The 25,090-nt window shown below is 35.4% G+C and overlaps 1 protein-coding gene across 4 annotated transcripts in view; it reads left to right on the plus strand.

The window, feature by feature from the left end:
• Nucleotides 1-25,090, plus strand: part of Uspl1 (ubiquitin specific peptidase like 1) — a 40,317-nt gene that overhangs the window by 10,549 nt on the left and 4,678 nt on the right. For 2 of the 4 annotated variants that reach the window (XM_015484185.2, XM_015484186.2), the window contains exons 4-8: nt 4,627-5,245; nt 9,885-9,995; nt 13,510-13,639; nt 17,140-17,265; nt 23,759-23,916. In XM_015484185.2, the coding sequence (XP_015339671.1) occupies nt 4,627-5,245; nt 9,885-9,995; nt 13,510-13,639; nt 17,140-17,265; nt 23,759-23,916 (1,144 nt within the window). The remainder of the gene's footprint in view (nt 1-4,626; nt 5,246-9,884; nt 9,996-13,509; nt 13,640-17,139; nt 17,266-23,758; nt 23,917-25,090) is intronic. The other 2 variants (XM_048800783.1, XM_048800784.1) reach the window with 2 other exon arrangements.

The raw sequence follows: 25,090 nt of genomic DNA on the forward strand, positions 1-25,090 counted from the left end.
TTTTTTTTTTTTTTTTTTTTTTTTTTTTTTTTTTTTTTTTTTTTTTTTTTTTTTTGAGATCTTGCTTTTAGGCAAGCCTTGAATTTGTGATTTTCCTGCTTCAGCCTCCTAAGTAGCTGAGATTACAGATGTGTGCCACTTTGCTCAGCTATAAAGAGATTTTTAAATAGTGTTAAGTCATCAAAGAAAATACCTGTTCATTTGTGAAATGGGCATAAGTAGCTGGGAATGGTTGCACACACCTGTAATCCTGTCCACTTGGAAGACCCAGACAGGAGGATAATAAGTTTGAGACCAGCTTGAGCAATCTATCAAGCCCTTAAGCAATGTAGATCCTGTCTCAAAACAAAAAGGGCAGGCACAGTGGTACACATGTTTAATCTCAGCAATTAGGGAGGCTAAGGCAGGAGGATTACAATTTGGAGGCCAGCCAGTCTCAGCAAGGAAGTGAGGACCTAAGCAACTTAGGGAGACCCTGTTCTGTCTCAAAAATAAATAAATAAATAAATAAATAAATAAATAAATAAATAAATAAATAAATAGGACTGGGATGTAGCTCAGTGATTAAGTGCCCCTGGGTTCAATCCCCAGTACCTAAAAAAAATAGAAAATAGTCCCAGTAACACCAAAAAAAAAAGAAAAGAAAGAAAAAAGAAGGAAAGGGCATGAAATATTTATAAATTATTTTTATAATTTCTTTGGCTGAAGCTTAATTAATTTCCAAATAAAATGATAGCTGGTGATGTAGCTCAGGATAAAGCACTTGTCTAGCATGTGAGAAGCTCTGGGATTGATCCCTTGCATTGCATACAAAGACAGCAACAATAGGGGCTGGGGTTGTGGCTCAGAGGTAGAGCACTTGCCTAGCACATTTGAGGCACTGGGTTTGATCCTCAGCATCATATAAAAATAAATAAATAAAGGTATTGTGTCCAACTACAACTAAAAAAAAAGCAACAACAACAACAAAACCAACAACAACAAAACAAAACATGTTTTTTCTTATTACTGTCTTTTAGGAATAAAAACAGGAAATTACTTAAGCTGCTCCAAAAAAAAAAACACTGAGAAACAGCATTAGGTTTAAGTTAAAAAGCTTTATTCTAGTTCTAGTTATTACATTTTTAAAAGTATTAATTTATAAAAGGGATAACTTAGAGTAAAAACAAATTATAATTTTGGTTGCCCTAGTGATGGGAGTAGAGATTATAGAAAAAAAAAGTCAGTGAAAACGTTTGTAAAGCAAGTGTGGAAACCATCCAGGCCACTAAGTTTTGTAGCCCAAGACCCTCATAGTTTATTATTTTTCATTAAATAGGGATACAAGCAGTATGTATATACACCAAGATCTTGACTGCTTGAAATTGGTGAAGGACTTTTGTTTTGGTATTTGGGTAGTTTTTTAAAAAATTATTTTCTGTTTTTTAAAATTGTGACAGAAAATTATACAATCTAACGTCTTAACCATTTTTAAGTGTATAGTTCAGGAGTACTATGTGTACTCACATGGTCATGCAGTATATCTCTAGAACCTTCTTTAGCTTGCACAACTGAACTGTACACAGATACCCTAGTCACCCTTCACTCTAGCCCTTGGCAGCCACTGATCTATTTCAATGAATCTTATTACTCTTTTTTTTTTTTTTAATTTTTATTATTGGATGTTCAAAACATTACATAGTTCTTGACATATCATATTTCATACATCTTATTGCTCTTAAGTACTTCATATAAATAGAATCATTACAGTATATCTTTTTTTGTGGTTGATTAATTTTACTTAATATAATGTCATTAAAGTTCATCTGTGTTGTAGCATGTGACATGGTTTCCTTTATTTTTTTTTTTTTAAGGCTGAATAGTATTCTATTGAATGGATAATACCCCATTTCTTTATCAGTTCATATATGTCATCACACATTTGGGTTGTTTTCCTACCTTTGGATATTGTGAATAAGTGCTACAGTGTGAACATGGGTGTGCAAACATCTCTTTGAGATCCTGCTTTCAATTTTTTTGAATGTAATCTTTTATGACTCTGAAAATGCAATTATTGCTGTTGATTTTAGTTTTAGTTTGTGTGTGTGATACTGGGGATCGCACTCAGGAGTGCTCTACCACTGAACTACATCCCTGCCCTTTTTATTTTTTATTTTGAGAGAGGGTCTAAGTTACCCAGGCTGTCCTCAAATTTGTGATCCTCCTGTCAACAGTGTCCCAGGTTGCTGGGATTACAGATGTATGCCACCACATCTGGCATTGTTATTGATTTTAAAGTGTTTGGTTTCCTGGCATAGGGTAGGATTTGAGAAATCTCAAGATATAAAATTGTTAGTCAAGTTAGTATTCCTTCATCCCTACCCTGATCCCCAAGTATTGCGGATTGAATCCAGGGCATCCACTTTCTAGGCAAGTGCTTCCCCACTAAGCTATATCTCTAGCCCATCCTTTTTTATTAAACTGTGTCGCTAATTCACCCCAGTTGGTTTTGAAAGTGTGATCTTCCTACCTTGGCCTCCAGAGTTAGCTGGGGTTGCAGGCCTATGCAAATGTAGTATTTTAAATATAGTATTCACTGTATAGAAGAAGCTAGATGAGGGATTTCAGTGCATTTCACTTATCTGTTGCTATGAAGTGAATTACCTCAAAACTAAGTAATTGCATGGCTTTATTTTCATGATTCTGTGGGTTCTCTAGGCAGTTCTTATCCTTATACGTACAATATCTGCTGTGATGACTGAAAATGCTTGCATGTCTGACTGTAAGTGCTGTTTGGGAGCTCAGCTTAGGGAGCCAGCTGGGAATCTCAGTTCTTTTTCTTGAGACTAATTGGGCTTCTTACTGCATGATAGCTGGGACTGAAGAAGGGCCTCCAAGAGTACAAGAATGGGCCAGTGCTTATTAGACCTTCATGTGAATCTTGTGTCCAAATGTCCCATCAAAGGTAGTAAATGCCTAGTCTGTGTAGAGGACTTGACAATATGAGGACATCAGTTACCAGAAGGTATGGTTCTTCAGTTCACTGAAGGCCATCAAAGTGTAGCGGTCTACCAAACTTGTATAGAAAAAGGCATGTTTTGTTTATTTATTCATTTAATTTTTTTATCATAGAAATAATTTTAGTATGTCATAGTTGTGACAGATTGAACATCATTAAACAACATCCATCCAAAATATATATTTATTTTTAATTTTGATTTGTTGTATATCACAACAATGTGTTACAATTCATATTACAAATATAGAGCACAATTTTTTATCTGTGGTTGTACACAAAGTAGATTCACATCTTTCATGTTTTCTTACATAGGGTAATAATGACCATCGAATTCCACCATCTTTCCTACCCCTATACCCCTTCCCTTCTACTCCCTCCCCTTTTCCCCTTTGCCCTATCTAGAGTTCATTTAATCCTCCCCATACCTGCCCCACAGCATATTATGGATCAGCATCCTTAAATCAGAAATCATTTCGCATTTGGTTTTTTGGGATTGGCTAATTTCACTTAGCATTATATTCTCCAGCTTCATCCATTTACCTGCAAATGCCTTGGTTTGTATTCTCTTAATGCTGAATAATATTCCGTTGTGTATATATATACCACATTTTCTTTATCTATTCATTTACAAAACGGCATTAGGTTGATTCCACAATTTAGCTATTGTGAATTGTGCTGCTATAAACATTGATGTGGCTCTGTTCCTGTAGTATACTATTTATTTATTCATTTAATTTTTTAAATTACTTTTTCTCAGTGCTAGGGATTGAATTAGCCTTTTGCATACTATACTAGGCAAGTGCTTTATCACTGAACTACAGTATCTCTTTCCAAAAGATATATTTTTAAATGAGGGCATTTAGTGTATAGGTTCTTGCATTTATGTTGTAGAATGTTTTGGTGGTCTTGAAAATTAAGAAAAATTCGCTGATTAATGATGTATTTACATTTTGGAATTTGGTTGAAATTGTGTTAATGCCCAGTTAGATTTGATGAGTCGTTAACCCATTAGATATGAACTAAAATAGCATGTTTTTAGATTTATACTCAGTGTTAAAATATAGGAAACACAGAAATTAATCCATGCAGTTTTTTAACTTTGAAAATACTTTTCCAAGCTGGGTGTGGTGGTACATGCCTGCAAGACCCCGTCTCAAAAAGTGCTGGATAGATATGATTCAGTGGTAGAGTACTAATGGGTGGTGGTTCAGTCCCAGTCCCACCACCAAAAAAAATGAAACATATTTTTCCAATTTTTAAAATGTTACACTGTTTGTTCCAAAAGAGTAATGGTCCTCAGTCTTCTTTACAATGTTGAAATTTTTTAATATTCTTGAAATTAGATTTTTTTTATTAACATAAAAATATGTATTCTTTGTTATCTTACCCTAGTTATAACTCAGATTAAACCTTAGATTTAATTCATTAGGAAAATTTTTTCTTTGGGGGGGGGTCCACATTTTGATTAAATAGTGTTTGTCATTATTCTTTCAAATTTAGATTGATAAATATATTCTCATGTTAAATTAATGCTAAAAATTTGTTTTTCATAGTGTAGAAACTAGAAACTGTAAAACTTTTACTTATTTGAATTTTTGTAATTGTATGATTTTATTTTTCTTTTCTAGTGCATCTATCCTTTGGGCTGCAAATCACTTAATTTAATTTCTCCTGATTTGGAAGATTGTCACATTCCAAATAAGCCTCAAAAAAGAAAGATCTTAGAAACCAGCTGTAATGATTCACCTTTTTTAGCAAATTCCAAAAAGACTAGAAATCATCTTGTTAGTGGTAGAGAACAAGTTTTGAACCGCAAATATGATGAAATCTTGTCAAACTTACCCAATAGTAGTAGTCAACAGAATTCAGTTAGAACTGCTCATTCCTTGGATCATAATGAGACCTTGGACGCTGATAATGTTGATATGGCTGAAGAAGATCCTATTACTGTTGATGTCTCTGAAACTGGGGGAATTTCCCCTCAGAATGAAGGATATACATCTGAACTGGAAATGCCATTGGAGATCAAATGTTCGTCATTTCTCCAGACTCTCTGTGTCCAGTGGAAAAATACTAATGCTCTCTGTTGGTTAGACTGTCTCTTGTCAGCTTTGGTACACTTGGAAGAGTTAAAGAACACTGTGACTAAATTGTGTTCTAAGGAAGAATCTGTGTTTTGGAGGTTGTTTGAAAAATATGATCAAGCAAGTAAGCTTCTGTATAACAATCATTTGGATGGAGTTAAAGGTTGGTAGTAGTACATTATTTCTCCTTAATTTTTAAAGATGTTATTGAGTTTTGTCTCAAAGCATGTGGAAAAGATGCCATCAGTAGGGTTTTGTACTATATAAAGACCTAGGAGCAGGAAACTCAAGGATAGTGTCATGAAGATGAGATAACACCGGCAACAGCGTCATGAGTGCCACAAAGGTCATCTTTCAAAAACTAGTTGTGAGGGGGAAAGAAGCAGTGGTTGTCAGGGTAGTAGTCGTCATCACAGTCCATCAAAGTAAAATCTTTTAAGTTTTTAAATTACTGAAAGGTAGAATAAAGAAGCAAGTAAAAATCACCTGTAATCCTACAGCCCTCCAAAATCTTTACAGGGAGGGATATATATATATTTTTTTTTAATTTTCTACAAGTTGATAGGATACTCAGAAACCTACTTTTCAACCCAAGAAGAATTAAAACATTGTTTTATACTCAATCCACCTATGTGTTCCTCCCATCCTGCCCTTCATTTCCCCCAAAGGTAATCATTATCCTGAATTGTGTTTTGTCACTACTACTTAATAATTTTTCTTAAAATTGCCAAATTTAGTTTATTTTGAATGTTTTAAAAAAGATATGGTATGTCCTCTGGAACCTTTTTTTAAGGGTTTATGAAGCTGCCTGGAGTTGCAGTTCGTTGATTTTCATTGCTGTATGGTATTTTTCATTTTGGAAATATATCAATGTACTCTTCCCTCAGTATTTGTGGAGAATCGATTCTAGGACCTCCTACAGATTACAAAATCCAAGGATGCTAATTCCCTTATATAAAATGGTTTAATTTTTTCATAGAACCCATGCACATCTTTCCATATACTTGAAATCATGTCTAGATTACTTAATATTGCTTAATATAACAAATGTGATGCGAACAGTGGCTGTACTATGTTGTTTAGGGAATAATGGCAAGGGAACAAGAGGCTGTACATGTACAGTCAGTACAGATGCAATCCCCCCCCCCCCAAATATTTTCAGTCCATGGTTGGTTGAGTCTGAAGGTACTGAGGACCAGCTGTGATTTACTCACTTGTCAGTGGATAGTGGGTTCTTGTTTTGCCATTGTAAATACTGTTGTTGTGACCATTTTGAATAATTTTCCAGGAGTATAGATAGTAGGAGAGTTTCTCCTGCATATTCCATAGGAATGCATTTACCATATCTGAGTCCAGACATTCAGATAATGGCAGTTGTTTTCCAAAGTAGTTGTATCAGTCAGGAACTCCCAATAGCAATTTATAAGACATCTTCTCTTAGTGATTTTCACACTGAGATTTTTGCTATTTGAGTGTCATGAAGTGGTCTGTGGTCTTGGTTTGCATTTCCAGATTTCAGGAGCTTGATCTGACCCTTCATGTGTACATTGACCATATATGTTCACTTCTTCTGTGAAGTGCCTAATAGTGTCTTATCCCTATTTGTTCTGTTGGTCGTTGTGTTCTTACTGATTTGTATGAATTTTTGAATATCATTGTTGCTATTTTTATGTTAGATATTTGTTGCTGAATCTTCTCTCAGGTGCATCTTTTTTTTCTACTTTTTTTTCTTTGGTACAGGGGATTGAACTCGGGGACACTTGACCACTGAGCCACATCCCCAGCCTTATTTTGTATTTTATTTAGAGACAGGGTCTCAGTGAGTTGCTTAGCATCTCACTTTTGCTGAGGCTGGCTTTGAACTCGCAATCCTCCTACATCAGCCTCCCGAGCCACTGGTGTGCACCACCGCGCACGGCTTGTTTTTCTACTTTTTAAAAGCTGTCTTGATATACAGGAAAGTGTTCAGCTTTTCTTTTGGAGTTAGTGTTGTGGCAAAGAAGCCTTTCTTTTCCTGAGGATAGGAAGTTGGACATTGATCAATGTTGTCACTGAAAAAATCATAAAGTTTGGTTTTGACAGTGAAATTATTAATTCAGCAGAAGTTAATATTTAAGTATGGTATGGAGTAAAGATCCATTTTTCTCTCATTTGCGTAGCCTGTTTTTCTAGCTTTCCTCCTTTTGTCAGTTGATCCTGCCATACCATGTTTGTCTTATGTATGTGCAACTGTTTCTTAACTCCCAGTTTTGTCTGTCTGTCCCTGTACCCACACTGTTTTGACTTTTTTTACAGTCTTGCTGTCTGGAAGGATAAGATCTTCATTTTTATTGAACTTCTTTTGAAGTGTCTTGGTATATTTTTTTCCTGATCTTATTTATGCATATATTTTCTTTGACAGATTTAACATCATACCATGCTTTCTTCACTTGACATTGTATGTATTTTCATATTCATTAATATATTAAAAAATGTGACTTTGGTTGTGCAGTCCTTTGTATGGATCCTGTACATTGCTTTCTGACTGTGGACCATTTAGTTTGCTTACTGTTTTTTGCTATTTCAGATTCACATTATGACAAATATGTATATATTCTTTTGAATGCATTGCTCATTGATGTCAAGAGGGATGTTAAAATATGAATATTAAGGTTCTTATTCCAGAAGAGTTATACTAACATAGTTCTATTTTCATTATGTGGAAGAAAATATCTCAGAGTACTCTAGCCATCTTTGGCTTTGAGCTAGACGGCACATGCCTGTGATAGTAGCCACTCTAGAGCTAAGACAAGAGGATCCCAAGTTTGAGACCAGCCTGGGCAATTTACTGAAACCCCCAGTCTCAAAATAAAATCTAAGGGCTGGGGATGTAGTTCATGGTAGACTATTTGCCTAGTATGTGGGAGGCTCTGGGTTTAATCCCAAGGTTAAAAAAAAATGTATGATGTTGTAAGGAGTATTTTTGTTTCGATTCAAGTTTCCCTGAAACTAAATTTTTTCATGTATCATTCATTTGCAAATTTTTTTGTTTTTGGCAATTTTTAAAATAAGCCTTTTTAAAAAAATTTTTACTCCTAGGCATAAAACTAGGACCCTCACAGTTGCTAAGCAAGTGCTCGACCACTGAACTACATCCAACCCTTCTGAAATTTTTTTTGCGGTCCTCTGCCTCATCCTCTTGAGTAGCTGGGATTATAGGTGTATGCCATCCTGCCCAGCTTTCATAAGCATTTTTGCCTTTGGCTTTTTCTTCTATTTCTGTTTTATATAATTACAGAAGTCTCAGAGTCTTCTCCACATGCTTTGAGACAGTTGTTCAGTCAATTATTGCTGAAAAGCAATAATTAAATACCAGAATTAATTTCATATTTGTTATACTCTATAGAATAACTGTATTATCACAATCTGATTGTTAATTATAGTTGACTTCTTTTTTTTGCCTTATAAATTTTCTTTTTTGCCATCATCAAATAACTAAAAATTTGGTTAATGCTTACTTTTTTTATTAAGGACAATCGAGATATTTTCATTAGTGAAACACTTAAGCAGAGAGTGGTCAAGCTGTATGTATCATTTGTAAGAGTTTCAAGAGAAGATCCATTTGTTGCTTAAGAGTAACCAGAGTCTCAGATGTATATGGAGGCTTATATTCAAAATAATTTATTAATCTTGGCTAGTTTCTTGTCACAGTAATTCCATTTTGAGGACTTTAACCCTAAAGAGATCAAAAATATGGATAGATATGTGCCCAAAGGTGTTATTACTATAAATTTATGATATTGAAAAAAGAAATGTCCAGCAATAGGGGAATGATTGTTGGTTACAGTGGTGCAGCTAGCCCACTGTGTTTTTTTTTTTTTAATTTGTTCTAATTAGTTATACATGACAGTAGAATGCATTTTTGTCACATTTTTCACAAATGAAGCACAACTTCTCCTTCCTCTGGCTGAACATCGTGTTGAGTCTCCCTGTGCTTAATGAAGCAAATTTGTATGAACAAAGGAGGATGTGGAATTGCATAAAAACTGTAATGCTATTGAGGACCCTCTCTACCTGCCCCAAAAGGAGGATTTGGAAGAAGGGAAATATGCTAGGTATCAGGAAAATAATCATAACTTAATCATTAAGACTTAGGTAGGTTCAAGAAAAGTTATACAAAGTGGAGTAAATGATTAGAAGTTGTCTCTAGTGTAAGTAATAATTGCATATAAAGAGAGCTTCAGCTGTTTCAGAGATGGACAAAAATATCTTAAAGGTTAAATATTCTTAATCCAAAAATCTGAATCTAAAATGCCCTCAAACTGAAACTTTTGAGTACCAACATGATGCCAAAGTAGGAATATTTCATACCTGACCTCATGTGACAGGTCATAGTCAAAACACAGTATTTTAGAATTAACTTCAGGCTCTGTGTAAAAATAAATGAATTTCATGGTTAGATTTAGCTCTTCTCCCCAAAATGTATATACAGATATTCCAAAATCTTAAAACAAAAACAAAACAAAATTCAACCCGAAATGTGAAACACTAATAATCCCAACCTGTTTTTTACTAGACCTCTGATTATTTGGGTGATGTTTTTATTCAGGTAGTAAATGCTAATGATACTGTGCTGATAACAAATAAAAAGGGAATTATATATTATACTGTAGAGAAGGAAGGATTGAAATTTTATGTTTGCCTTTTATCTCTGTTTGCACAAATTAATAAACTTCCATTTTTATTAATGTCTTAAATTTTATATAGAAAGATATACATTGATGAGAAATTTTCTGATGATAATGTTCTAAATGTATTTCTAGATGGAAAGTATAAAATTACTTCAAAAATATTCACAGAGATAGAGACCTGTCTGAATGAAGTCAGAGGCGAAATTTTTACTGAACTGCAGCCCCAGCTTAGATGCACATTGGGTAAGTAATTGATGTACCTTAACTCATCTATCATAGAAATGTGTACATCATAAGGAGGTATAATATTGGTTGGATGTTCAGATTCTTTGGGAGCAGGAATCTGGCTAGTTTATCTTAGGAGTCTACCACTGATTGAATCTTTGGTGTGTACAGCTGTTTAGATAAATCTGCAGGTTGGTGTTCTACCTCTTGAGAGTGGATGCAGTGCTCAGAGCCAGGTGAATATTTAGAGGGCACACCCTTGGTTGCTTCTCCAGTTCTTACCCCGATAGGCTAATTCAACGTTTTCAAACTTGACTGTGCATTGTGAAATATGTAGGGAATTTAAAAGTAAATTTACTTTTAAATTGATGCTGGGGCTCATATATGTGGGTAGGGTTAAGAATCAGATCTAAACCAGTCTAGTAATTCTTCTCTTACCAGTGGATTCTAAGAATGGACATGTGGTACAATTTTGGCCAGTGGGATATTAGGAGAACTATGCTGAAGACCTTTCAGGAAAGCTTTTTCATCTTTAAAAAGGGTATAAGAGTGGAACTTGCTTTGTCCTCTGTTAATTGATTTTTGGCCTTGTGGGAGCTGAGTGAAGCAAGGAAACCAGAGTCTCCATCCAGATCTTTCTACATGCTTTTAGTATTACAAGAAGGAGCCACTGGTGTTTGGTGTTTTGTTTGTTTGTTTTGCGAGGAGTGCCTTTTTATTTCCCTTTTTATTTTTGTGTATTAACTCTTCCATTAATAATGTATGGTGCTTTGTATTAGTATTTACCTATACTCAATTATGCAATAGTGCCTTCTATTTTTTCCTCTCAGTGAATGGCATTTATTTCATCAGGCCTCGATATGGTATCTAGAAGCAATGTCTTTGTCCATACCTGACAGCTTTTGACCTACTTGTTTGTCTCAGTCTACCCCCTAGTTTTCTTTAATTTTTCATAGACTTTTACATATGAGTTTGCCTTCCACTTAAAATACACAGGTTTTCTATATGCCAGTCTCTGGCATAACCTCCTTTTGGTTTAAAGAATGGTTCTTGTTTATCATCAGGTGGGATCTCCAGTGGGATACATATTTTTTCTTTTTATCAAAGTATGATTTACATATACTAAAACCTTTTAAATGTATACAGTTGTATAATGATCACTCCATTCATGATAGATCTATCACCCTAAAACTTCACCAGGCTCCTTTGTAGTCCACCCTATTCCTCACAAAGAAGTTTTGCATGAATACCTATTTCAAACGAGCCTTTTCCAAAGCATCTCTGAATACAAATTGAGGGGCTCCACATCCCATCTCCCCCCAAAGGGTAACCTGAGGTGTGACTAAAAGAGGTGTTTCTGCCCTAATCAGAATCACCACCCTTCTTATCACTGATAATTGTATTTGAAGCAAATTGCATCTCTTGTGCCCCCTTGTCCTTGGGGGTTTTCTGTGAAGAAAAAAAAAAAATATTATTGTGTGCAATCATGATAACTGAGCAGGTGGAGCTTTTCTAGAATGGTAAAGTCCTCTCTTATTTATACTCTACCTACTCAGTAGTGGTAGGTGCTACATTAAAACTTAAAACCTTATTAATGAAACCTAATCTGCTTCAGAGAGCACTTTAAAATCTTGCCATCCGTGTCTTGTCATTCCAAATATTAGCATTTATTTCAAAGTAATAAAGACAAGTAGAATCTGTACTGACCCTGAATGTTGGTTAACTTTTTCCAGATCAGCTCCTTTATCATCCTGATTGTTGTTTTAAAAGAACACATTGTATACTGTTCTCTTTGCTTTCCCTCCCTGAAGTTTAAGAAATATAATGTTACAAATACAACTGTAGTCCCCTTTATATACTTCCCCAGTTCTTCCTTATCTCTCCACAAAGATAACTCTCTTTAATTTGGTGTTTTCCTCCTCCAGTGTCCATTTCTTCATCATCACTTTTAAAATTTTTTTTTTTAAAAAAGTAGAAGCTACTGTTGTTATAGTTTCTGCTTATTTATGTCAATGTAAAGAGTAATTTTGATTCCTGATACAGGAGGACCATTGGGTCTCTACTTCACAGCATAGTTGGAAAGAAACTTCAGCATATTTAAAGACCAAAGTGTAAAAAAGCAGGGTTCTAAAACTTTGGAGATATATATATTTATTACTTCAGAGTGGGGAAAAATTATAAATAAGATGGAAAAAATTTGTAAATACCCCTTAAATTTTGAAACTTTTGGGCAAGGATAGAACAAAGAAGTAATATCCAGGATATATTAGAACTTTTGTTTATTAAGAAGACAGGTACCCTGATTGGGGGGGGAAAAGTGGCCTGATATTATCAATGAGCAATTAACAAGAAAACTCGAATAGCTGTACAGAAAGAGTCATTGAAAGGTTTACATCTTGGCAAGTGGAGGTATTTTAGGGACATATGCAAACTAGGTTAAGAGTTGGGTTGAGGAACTGGTGTTTGATTCTAGAGAAAAAGACACCACTTAACTAATTTAGGCAGAAGGTTATAAGATTTAAACTGAGGTTTTGGTATTATATATTATGTAGTAAAATTTGTAATCTGAGGAAAAATAATAAAGATCAACTTAGGGGCTATTTAAGTTATCTCAAATGGTCTGCCATCATGTAACTAATTAACAGTTTTGAGCTCTTTTATGATGTTTTGAATTCACTGAAAATTTTATTTTAAATTTGAGGATTTTATGTTGTCAGGAAGTATAAATGGTTTGCTTTTTCAGTTAATAATTAGTTTTGATAAGGTAAGCATTTAAAGCCTGATGACTTTTTACAGACTTTTACTGTTCTCAAGGTGTTACATTTTTCATTTCTAGGAGATTTATTTGTATTTCTACTTACAAAAATATTTTGTTTTGATTTTATATGTTTTTGTACAAAAATAGCAGTGGAACTATTACAAAGGTGACTATTAAAATAGCTTTTGTACCTACTGATATTTATAGAACATGCTCACGCAATAGCACTTACCCTCTGCCTTGTGGTCCTGCCAAGGTGACTGTTCCTGGCCATGTTCTAGACAGCTATAGTCACAGGCTTGGGGGAGAACTAGATGGTGAAAGAGGGCTCTTTTGGGGAGGGAGGGAGGGAGGGCCATCTAAGCTCCCTGAGGAAGGAAAACAATTGGTACGTGACTGTGAGAGCAGTGTGAGTCTTCCTGTTAACTGACTTGCTGATCTCAAAGCTGGAAGCTAGCATTCACTAGTTTTTTTCATGAGAAATAATAGAAAGATGTGAGAAGACAGTATGGATCTTTTGTTTTTGTCTCAAGTTTTCATAAATGTTACCACCAAGAAAAACAAAAGCAACTGAGGTGATAATTAAATTTGTGCTGGGCATTTTTTAGAAAAAAAAAAATGGTTTTAAAACTCCCCTCCAACTATCAGACTGTATACATGTATATTCATACTATAAATGCAGTGAGAAAAGATAACAGTTCATTATTTGAGTTTGCTTTTTGCAGTTTTAAAGTAAGAGTAATATATATATATATTTTTTATTGTTCTTGAAAGGTGATATGGAAAGCCCTGTGTTCGCATTTCCCTTGCTCTTAAAAATAGAACCCCACATTGAAAAGCTCTTCACATATTCTTTTTCTTGGAACTTTGAATGTTCACAGTGTGGGCACCGGTATCAAAACAGGTTAGTTTTTTTTTCTTTTTTTTTTTCCCTTAAATGAATTCATTCTATTGAAATGGTTCTGAGTAATGTAATTTGAATAAAACTTTGTCCCCTAAACCAGCACTTGCTCTCTATAGTTCTACCCTTGACAAAATTTCCCACCACATGTTAAGGTCTCTCTCTACTACTAAGGTTAAAAGGACAAGTTTTAGCAAGAAACTGCAGTTTGCTTGCTGCTTTAAACTGGAAGGGTTAAAAATTTATGATTTGAGAGAGTACTAATAGGCTTTTTCTTTTTTCTTTTTATATAGTCCAGGGGCACTTTACCACTGAACTATATATCCCCAGTTTTTATTTTATTTTGAGACAGTTCTAACTAAGTTGCTGAAGGTCTTGCTAAGTTCCTGAGGCTGGCCTCGAACTAGTGATCCTTCCTCCTCTCCTGAGTCACTGGGATTCCAGGCCTGCGCCACTGTGCCCAGCTAATAGGAGTTTTCTCAAGAATTTATTTAGAAGGACATGGGGAAAACTGAGAAGCACTTCAGATTCCCAGCTAAGAATACCACTCAGAATTCTTTGAAACTGTGTTTTCTTTACTCCTCTGTTGGAAGCTAGGGCATTTCTTTGTTCATTAACTTTAGTCTTTTAATCATATAAACAGATCTCAGGCTCTTAGAGTCTGGCAGCATCTTACAGATAACCTACACTTCCCTGTTCCTGCTCTTAGTCCTATGAGAGTCCTCCTGCACCTGAACTGTCTCAGCCATTCTTTCTGCATCCCTGAGTCTCTAGGTGAGAATTAGGAGCCTTAGTGAGTGACATTCTGGGCCCTAAGATTGGCACTTGGGAGGAAGCATGGAGAAGAGAAAAATTGCAGATTTCTTCTGCTGTCATATATACTTGCCACACAAGGAGAAGAGTCAGGGTGGGTGTTCATTTGACATGATACTCTTGCTCCATTGATACCTGGATAAAGTATTGCAGGCTGGAAATTAAAAAGAATACCAAACTGGTCCTGTTGGTCATTTATTCGGATTATTACAACAAAGATAAATTCTTTTCCTCTTTTCTTTAACTCACTAGTAAGTTATTAAATAAATAAAGACGTGGGAGTAGAATATTGCTTAGATATTCATTTATTTAAACATGAGGCTCTCTGTAGGCATTTAAGGAGCAATCCAAGAGATCTGTGGCTGAGAGAATGCTCTGGAGAGGACAGGCAACAGAAAGTCTTTATTTAAAAAAAAAACAAAAACAAAAACAGCTAAAAACTAGAACAGGGTGAAAATTAATGTGTTATTCATATTAGGACTTGAATAATTTTGTATAAGCAAGTGGTGATGAAGGCAAATACCAGTTTCCAAGTTTTTTGGCATTGAACTGTATAAACCATCTGGTTTTCTCACAAAAACTCTGAGATTAAGATCATAGCATCTTCTTTGACAGTTATAGACATTCAAGCCTGAAATAAGTTAGGTGGTACCCAAAAGGACACACTAGTAAAGTGACATAACTAGGAGTCACACTCAGGCCTTTCTGACCTGTAAAGATTTTTTTTTTGCTTACTGGAGTAAGCTCCTGTAATCACTCCCTAGGTTAAAAATAATATATAAACAATTGTAACGATTAGAATCAGCTTAATCATAGCTTTCCTAGAATGTGCATCTTCATAATATATTTTTTTTTAAAGAGAGAGAGAGAGAGAGAATTTTAATATTTTTTTAGTTCTCGGCGGACACAACATCTTTGTTTGTATGTGGTGCTGAGGATCGAACCCGGGCCGCACGCATGCCAGGCGAGCGTGCTACCGCTTGAGCCACATCCCCAGCCCTCTTCATAATATTTTGACAGTTTTTCATTATGTTCTGTGTGCTAGGAACTCACCTAGCCACTAGAAATAATTTCTATCCTGGCTAAATTCAGATTACTAGTTAGAGAGATGATATATATACACATAAGAAAGGGTCAGTTAGTTGGGTCTTTTTGCAACTTTTATGATATCATTGCATACATCCTGACTGAGCTCAAGAACTTCAAGGGAAGAATCCACCAGACACTTTGCAATTTGTTTTTAAAATAATCTCTAAAAGTGAAAGCAAGTATAATAGAAAAACTAAAGTCAAGTAACGATTCATTAAATGTTTTATAGTTAGAACTTACTTTCATGTAAGCTGAAGGAAGACTGTGGTCCATTCATTTTGTGCTGCTGGTTTTTGTGTCAGTTAAGGGCTTTGGTTTAGAAAAACGCAGTTAAAAAACTGGCCTTTGCAGTCATCTGCTGACTGCCTGGATTTGGAACTCCAGACTCACGTTTATCAATACCCTCTGAATTGCAGTTTTCATCCTCTGTAAAATGGGGTAAGGGCAGCATTGACTGCTTAAAGAGTTGTTTGGAAGAAAACTATGTAGTAATGTGCCTTGCCTTGCACATAGTGAGTGCTCAGAAATGGCAGCTGTCATGGCAAGCATTAACACTTATTTGTTTAGACAAACTGTCTTTTACAAATTAAAAATAGGAGCCTTTGGCCAGGCACAGTAGTGCATGCCTCTGATCCCAGTGGCTCAGGAGGCTGAGGTAGGAGGATTACGAGTTCAAACCCAGCCTCAGCAGCTAGCAAGGCCCTAAGCAACTCAGGGAGACCCTATCTGTAGATAAAATACAAAAGAGGCTGGGGATGTAGCTCAGTGGTTAAGTGCCCGTCTGTTCAATTCCCATTACCAAAAGGAAAAAAAAAAAAAAAAGGAGGCTTTGCTTAAACAGTACCTTTGAGAGTGAAGAATTTAGCAGAACATGGTCGATGTATTTGTTAATACTTCTCTGTTGCTTTGCATTTAAAATATTAGCTTCTCTGAGAATTTATCTTTTGTTAACAGCCATTCATTGTTCTTTGGTAATAAGTAACTTTTTTTTTTTAATTAAAAATGCTTATTAAAGTGGATACAAGCTGGTCTTGGTGGTGTAAGCTACTCAGGAGGCTGAGGCAAGGAGGGTCACAAGTTTGAGGCTAGCCTCAGCAATTTAGCCAGACTGTCTCCGCAAAATAAAAATTTTAAAAAAGGGTTGGGAATATTGCTTGGTGGTAGAGTGTCCTTGAGTTCAATCTCCAGTAAAACACACACACACAAAGAAAGAAGATACCCTTTTTCATTTTGGGTTGTCAGTAACATATAGCTAGATTGAGTTTAATAAGCAGCGAGTTCTTTATATTCGACAGCCCAAGAATGGTGCTTTTTTAACAAGGGGCTCTGTTGCCCACCCACCAGTAGGGCATTTAGCAGTGTCTGGAGACCTTGGCTGCTGTAGCTGGGGGCTATACTGACATCTGGGGAATAGAGAGGCCAGGATGATGCTAAACATTCTTACATGTCTTACAACAAAGAATAGGGAGGAAAATTACCACACTAATACATGATTCAGGAAAAAGAAAGTATGACTAAACAAATGAAGTTATTTTAGACATTGGTGTAGATTAATGTAATGAATTTAACATAAATGAATTTGTCTTTTTTTTTTTTCATAGGTGTATGAAGAGTTTGGTCACCTTTACAAATGTCATCTCTGAGTGGCACCCACTTAATGCTGCCCATTTTGGCCCATGTAATGCTTGCAACAGTAAATCACAAATAAGAAAAATGGTATTGGAAAAGTGAGTTAAAATTACCTTATCATTTAAAAAATAAGATGAAAGTAGATATGCGTTTTTGTGTGTGTGTGTGTGTGTGTGTGTGTGTGTAGAGTACAAAATGGCAACTAAACCTGTCTCAGAAGTTTGAGTTAATAGATCTTTATGAATTGCCAAATGCCTGTCTTTATAGGAACACTGGTATTTCACCTGGACCAGCTGTTTAATGGGTATAAGCAGCTGTGAAATACCATGTACTGCTGGCTTAAGGTGATTGATCCCGCTCTCCTAGTTTCTTTCCTTCTCTTTGCCTTTTTTCTCCCTTTATGGATATTGAACATTATTTTTTTTTAAGATGGTAGTTACTTTGACATTTTAAAATGATGGCTGCTTCTGTTGCAGTGGGGCCTGTTCACCTTTTAAGTAGTTGAGAGCGAGAGTTCCTGCATCAGCACCTGGGCCCTATCTCTCTGTTTTGCCTTTCTTGGTTCCTCCAAGTGTTTGTATTTGGTTAAACCAGTATTCGGTGTTGCATTATTATTAATACACATATATTATTCCCTCTCCAGCCAAGCAGTATACATGGTTATATTTTATTCCTCTTATAATTCTTTTTTTTTTAAATTGTTGGTTGTTCAAAACATTACATAGTTCTTGACATATCATATTTCATACATTTGATTCAAGTGGGTTATGAACTCCCATTTTTACCCCGTATACAGATTGCAGAATCACATCGGTTTCACATCCACTGTTTTACATATTCTCTTATAATTCTTTATTCAACGTTTTCATTTACTTTATCGTATATTGTGGGTCTCCCTCCCCAAATACTTCAAATAATAAATTTCCAGCACTCAATACTTTAAAATTTTTGAATCCTTCCCTTTTTTCCCTCCTGGAAGCCTCTCTCCTGCTGCCTTCCATTCTTTGCTCCAGACTGTACTGGCTCTCTCCGGGCCTTGTGCATAGGAATGCTCTTTATACTTCCTGGTTTTTTCACTCCCTGTTCCAGTTTTTAGCCTAGGCCTAAATAGGTCCCCCTATTCCACAGTATCTGTTGCCTGTGGATATCGATTGGGAGTTGAGCGGGACGGATAAGCTCTTCTCATCAGCATGCCTGCTCTGTAGTGCTGTGTCATCACTTTACCCATTCTGCTATATAAGGGGCCATTTCTCTGTATGCTGTCCCCTGAATATTTATTGGCTTGTTTGTTCAGTGCCCTTTATCTTCTTTTGCCCTTTTGGATTATTACCGTTTTTTGTCCTTTGCTGTCATTTGAGAGCTTCTGAGTGGGACGCAAAACAAGGAAACAAGGAGCTGTCTTCAACCAGAAGTCAGTAACCTATTTTGCCTTTCTGGTGGCCAAGTTTTGAGATCTAAATGTTGAGGGATCCTCTATGTAAACCCTTTCGTTGGATGATAAGATGGGTAGAAAGGCAGCAGAGCATGACTGTCTGCGTCCTGCATTGGTTCACTGGGCTGCTTAAGGCATCTTGGTGTATATAGTTTTTTCTAGTATTTATATCTACTTTTTCTTAAGACTCAGGATTGAGGATAGATTCATTCTGTTCTTTGTTTAATCTGTTAATTGGTTACTTTGCAACGTACACTTTTTAATTACATACATAAATTGCTTTATTTAAACATTCATGTTCTGATCTGGAAAGATATCCTTTAGGTAAAAACGTATTCCAGTGTAAAATGTGTTTTGAGTTCCATTGAGCTGATGTATAAGCAAAATTTACAATGTGGACATTTCCTGTATTCTTCAAAAGTAAATCGAACACATGTAAAATTTCACTTAAATTATAAATGACAAGATCTTTATACAAATCCTTTGTAGCATTTTTACTTTGTATAACTCAGTTTGTTGGTGTCTAATGGAATTTAGAAACAAATTTAATATAGTTGTTAGAGGTAACTTAAAAATAATTAAGTCCATCACGATACTGTGAGTAATTTAATCATACAGCATTCCAAAGACTGATAGTCTTGTAAATTCCCCAAGTATCTTATCTTAGATAATCCATATCTGTAATGTGATGTCCCCATTAGGAAAAGAATCCATTGATAAATCAGGTGAATAATGTCTGTCTGATCCACATCTGCTATTTTTTTCTAAGTAAATTATTTAGAATTATATTCAGAGCACACTGACATGGAACCACCAAGATCTTAGAATCAGATTTAATTTTACTTCTCAAGCTTTTGAAATGAATTTCCTTTAAGAGTTTAGTTCTCCTTGGTTGGCATTTTAAAAACTTATTTACATGAACTTCAGTCTTAATGGTTTTGTTTTTAGCAACTATTTGTCAAGATTGGCGGAGTGGTAGGAAGAGAAGTAAGATATTTCTGTTCTGTGCTTACTGAACTTATTCAGGTCTAATAAAATGATTTAACGTTTCTTTTTATAAGTAACTGCAGGTTCCCCTACAAAATTTTGAATGGAATATGGAAAATAGATTTTCTAAAGTCTTCATTGTTTGAAAGAAAATGTTTATTTATTAATTTGTAAGATCCTTGATTACCTCTAAAGAACAGTTTATAAACTTTGTTTAGCAGATTTTTTTTTCTCTCTCTTTTTTTTTTTGTGTGTGTGTGTGTGTGCTGGGAATTGGACTCAGGGGCACTTTACCACTGAGCTACATCCCCAGTTGTTTTTGTTTTTTATTTTGAGATAAGTTGCTGAGGGTCTCACTAAGTTGCCAAGGCCCACCTCAAATTGCAATCCTTCCTGAGCTTCTCAGATTGCTAGGACTCTACATGTGCACCTCTGTGCCCAACCCGGTTAAATTTTTCTGAAGATGTATTTACTTAGTACAGTGAATATGATCTGGTTCTAATTATTTGAATTGCAACTGACTTTATTAATATTTTTTATCAGATTCTAAAATAGTTGAAATAATATAGTAGACCTGAAATGTAATGAAATTTTATATATATATATATGTATATATACTATATATACATATATATATATATTACCTAAAGCCTACATTATTACAGTTCAGGTATACATATATGCACATTTTTAATTGGTATTTTTTAACTTTTTTTTTTTTTAATGGGGGTCTTGCTATATTCCTAGGCTGGTCTCGAACTCATGTGCTCATACTCAAGTGATTCTCCTGCCTCCTGAAAAACTGGCTCTATAGGCAGGTACCACGACACCCAGCTTAGATTTGCATTTTATAAAATATGAATTACTTCATTAGTTGGGTTGAAAATAAAAAAAAAAAACTTTTACTTCAGGCCATTAGTGCAAGATGTGGCTGCTCTCTGCGTAATGGAGACTTGCATTTCCTTTGCTGTCTTTGGGTACAGTGGTTAACACAATACTTTTGTGCTTTTTTTCTTAAAAGAAAAAAAGGTCCTTATAAGAAGAGGAAATCAGCCCCATGTTAGGTGAAGGCAAATGTGTCTTAGCTTGAAATTTCTTGTTGACTTTTGATTCCAGTTCTGTTAATCCATGCCATCCAGTTTTTTCATGGTTCAGGCAGAACCTTAACTTGTTCTCTACAACTCTGAGCATCATCTCTAACTGATGCTCTAGCATTGAGTGTAGGAAGAAGCTTGAGAACAAAACATGGAGGCAGAGTTCTGCCCTCACCTGAGAGGCTGGAAATGTAAAACAAACTGGAGTTGTGTGTAGGAGAATACAGTGACTTTTAGGGAACCCACTGAGGAAAATGAATAAGAGGAGGAGGAGGAGGAAGCATATTACTTGATTGATTCCAAGATGTCAGTGTTTATAAATTGTACCATCTTTTCAAATGCCATTAAGAAAGAAATGCTGCCTGTTTAGCTGTGCCATCAATGATAAGATGCATCCCAGTCTCAGACATGTTAAAATACAGAGGGAAGGGCTGGGGGTATAGCTCAGCTGGTAGAGTGCTTGCCTCCCATGCACAAGGCCCTGGGTTCAATCCTCTGTATACCCACCTCCACACACAGACACACACGAACACATACAAAGAAAATTGTAATTGATTTGGTATTTGGAGTTTACGCAGTTTTATAGTTACAGAAAGTAGTTTGAAGGGCATGGGGGTATAGCTCAGTGAAAAATCCTATGCTTAGCATGTGTGAGGCCCTGCATTTGATCCCCACAACTAAAAAATAGGAAAGAGAAAGTAATATGGAGGATATTCTGAGGGGTTTGCCTCTGTTCAGGTGAAATGGTAATAAAACTGATTCTAACCAAGCATGGTGGCACATGCTTGCAATCCCAGTGGCAGGAGGCTGAGACAGAAGGATCACAAGTTCAAGACCAGTCTTAGCAGCTTAGCAAGACCCCATCTCAAAAAATAAAAGGACTGTGGATGTAACTGAGTGGCAAAGCATCCCTGGGTTTAATTCCCAGTACTGCCAAAAAAAAGAAAAAAAAGAATAATATTTCTGCTTGGCATCATTGCAGTCTCTGTTAGGCCCTGGATAACTTTGGTGCAGTAATTCCAGAGAGAATAGTATATAAAAAGATATTTTAAAATTTGTTTCATCACTCTGATCTTTCCCTCCCCCCCCCATAAGAAAATCAAATTTCTGCCTTATAGAACTCTAGATCTCAAAGCTGACTTTAGAGGAATTTACCTACTATATCTAAGGAAGCTCACTAAGAGGGGGGTTAGTCTTTTTTTTAAAGTGGTACTGGCAATTGAACCTAGTACCTCATGCATGCTAGGCAAGCACTCTACCAGAGCCACATCCCCATCCGTTTTAAAATTTTTATTTTGAAATAGGGTCTTGCTGAGTTGCTCATGCTGACCTTAAATTTCAGTCCTCCTGCCTCAGCTTCTTTTGTTGCTGGGATTACAGGTGTGTACCATTGTACCCAGCTACGATTTATTTTTCGTGTTGTATTGGGGATTGAACCCAAGGCCTCTTGCATACTGGTCTTGGCAGTTTTTACTTTTACCAACTTACAAAAGAGTAGTTTAGAATGCTTAAAATGTATAAAAAGCATAAAAATCTGGCAAGTGGTCATGTATACATTATCTTAAAACATTTTCCATGTATAAATCACACAAAGGCAGGAAACTGGTGAGACTTCCTAGTGTAGGATTATAAAGAGATTGCTATAGTAACTAGCCTCAGAAGATATTTTGACAGATATTGTATGAGTCCAAAGGAACCAAATATTAGTAATTTTAAAATTTTTTAATAGTAATAAAAGAGGCAGGTGCTTCAAGCCTGCATTTGTAGCTTTGTGAACACATCTGTAGTTTTACTGTGAAGTATTAGTTCAAAGACGTATACTTCATATTTTAACATGTGAAATAAAAGTATGTTTAAAAATTGATGGCATGCCCAGCAGCTTTGGAGGCTGAGGCAGGAGTATTGCAAGTTCAAAGCCAGCCTCAGCAATTCATTGAGGCTCTAAGCAACTTAGTGAGACCCTGTCTCAAAATTAAAGTATAAAAGGGCTGGGATGTGGCTCATTGGTTAAGCGCCCCCTGGGTTCAATCCCTGGTTCCCCTGCACGCCCCCCACCCAAAATTGATGGCGTGGTATAATTTAGTGGTATACTTTATAATTGTTGATGTCTTGGATTCAGTGAAAATAGTTATGATTTTAAAACAGTGGGAAAGGGTTCAGTGTTACAGTTTTCAGGACTTTGTATTTCTAAGGTTCTTAAATTTTGAGGACTTGATTATTCTTTAACAAAATGACTGACAAGGGATAATTTGCAAATTATCCCTTGTCAGTATGAATAATCTTACATTTTGGACATTGCTTCAAGTTCATTTCAGCTGAATAAATTTTGATAAGCTAAGTAAGTCTTGACAGCTGTTTAAATATTAGGAAAAAGGATATTCAACATTTTTCTTAAATCCTGATAGCTTTGTTAGATTTAGTTATTTGAGGCCCATCTGTGGGTTCTGTTTTCTAGTTTGACATGTTGCAGTATAACAAAAATGTATTTTTGAAAGTTTTGAATATCTTGAAGTTTACAATAAATCAACCAGTATGTTTTAAGTCAAATTTAAATTTTTTTCTAAGTAGAAATTGTAATTTGATAGATTGCTTCCTGAGATGATAGAAAGAAATAGGCCAAATTAATATTTATTTGACTGTCTTAGGTTTAATTACCTTATTTTCATGTGTTGCCTATTCACCTAACAAAAGTAAATAATTTGGGCACTTGATGCCAAAGAAAATTCTAAATGATCTGGACTTTTTCCTTTGAATTTTACAAAGTAGCAACCATGAGATTTTCTTTAAGCCAAAGCAACATTGCTGCTCACAGAGCAATTTTTGTTTAATGGTCTGTGTTGCTCTTATTGCATGATGGCTTCCAACTGTCAGTGATAGCAATCTGAAAAGGGTTTAGTGTTACATACTTCTTAGAGCAAGTTCTTCATTTCTAATTAAGGCACACATCTGGAGGTGCTCAAGAAAAATCAGTTTAGTTAGCCTTGAAAGTGTTATGTGTAACTGACTGGTTCACTTTAGACTCTTGCATAAGCTGACACATGGCTTTAAATTTGACTTCTCTTCCCTTCTTCCCCACAGAGTATCTCCCATATTCATGTTGCACTTTGTAGAAGGCTTACCACAGAATGACATGGAGCACTATGCATTTCATTTTGAGGGCTGTCTTTATCAAGCAACATCCGTAATTCAGTACCAAGCAAAGAATCATTTTATAACTTGGATTTTAGATGCTGATGGTAAGTATTGAAATGTTTTCTTTTATGATAGTAGGCATGCAAACTAAACTCTGATGGTTTATTTATTTTTTAAAAGGCAACTTATGCTTTGACTTTTATTCTCTCTTCCCTTGGATTTTAATTTTTCTGCCTTTTTTTCCCTTCTGTTAAAAGTTTGGTTTTAGTGTCCTTCCTAACTCTTCTTTCACATATCTATATGATGCACATTCTTATTTCTTTCTTACATAGAGATCGGATACTATTGTTGGTTTGAAGTTTGCTTTTTTTCTGTTTGATATTCTTGCTTTTATTTTTTAAATTACATGTGTTACATGTAATCTGTGTTTAATATAGAAAAATGAATGGTGGGAATTTTAACTTTTTAGATACTTTGTACTTCTAAAAAGAAAGTATATCATACTGAAGATTTTTAATAATGGTAAAAATATTCCTTATATTTTGCTATAATTGTTTGTATAAACAAAATAAAAGTGAATGTCTATTTCTAAAACTATTAAACACTGTTGCTGAAATAGCCATCTGAAGTCCATAGTTGGCCAACAGCTAAAATGTGAAGCCTTTACTTAAGTGACTAAATTTCTCAATGGAAAACCAAATAAATACAGTTCACAAATTTTGGAAGTTCACCCCCTTCCATTTGTTCACTGTGTTTTACTGCTAGGTGTGTTTTCCTCAAAATGTTCACTTTTGTCTTAAAACAAGATAATTCAATCCCAGTAAAGTGTTTTCAGGCCCTCGGTGAGGAATTACTTTGTTATAGCTGTTTTCTATTGTTTGGGCAATTTTCTTATTTGATATTTTTCTTGGAGGTGGTTTGGAAGGATGATGCAAAACTGTATCACAAAAGCACTTTGCAAACTAAAACTCACATTATTACCTTGAAGTTTTACCCTGCATCAGGCTTTGGATGGAAGTATTGTAACTTTTGGTGTATTCCAGGAAATGAGAAATCCACTTTTGGTACAGTGTGGTTTCCAACTCTGGTGACATAAGAATCATTTGGTTAACTTATAAAAATTGCCATGCTGTACCCTATATCAACAAATGAGTCTTGGGCATTGGACCCAAATGTCAGTATTGTTTTAAAAGTTCCCCAGGTGAGTGCTTGCTTTGGCAACACGTATACTAAAAAAATTCCCCAGGTAATTTTGGTATGCATATGGTAGAAAATCAT

Source organism: Marmota marmota, unplaced genomic scaffold (assembly GCF_001458135.2).
Source record: "Marmota marmota marmota unplaced genomic scaffold, marMar, whole genome shotgun sequence".
Taxonomy (NCBI): Eukaryota; Metazoa; Chordata; class Mammalia; order Rodentia; family Sciuridae; genus Marmota; species Marmota marmota.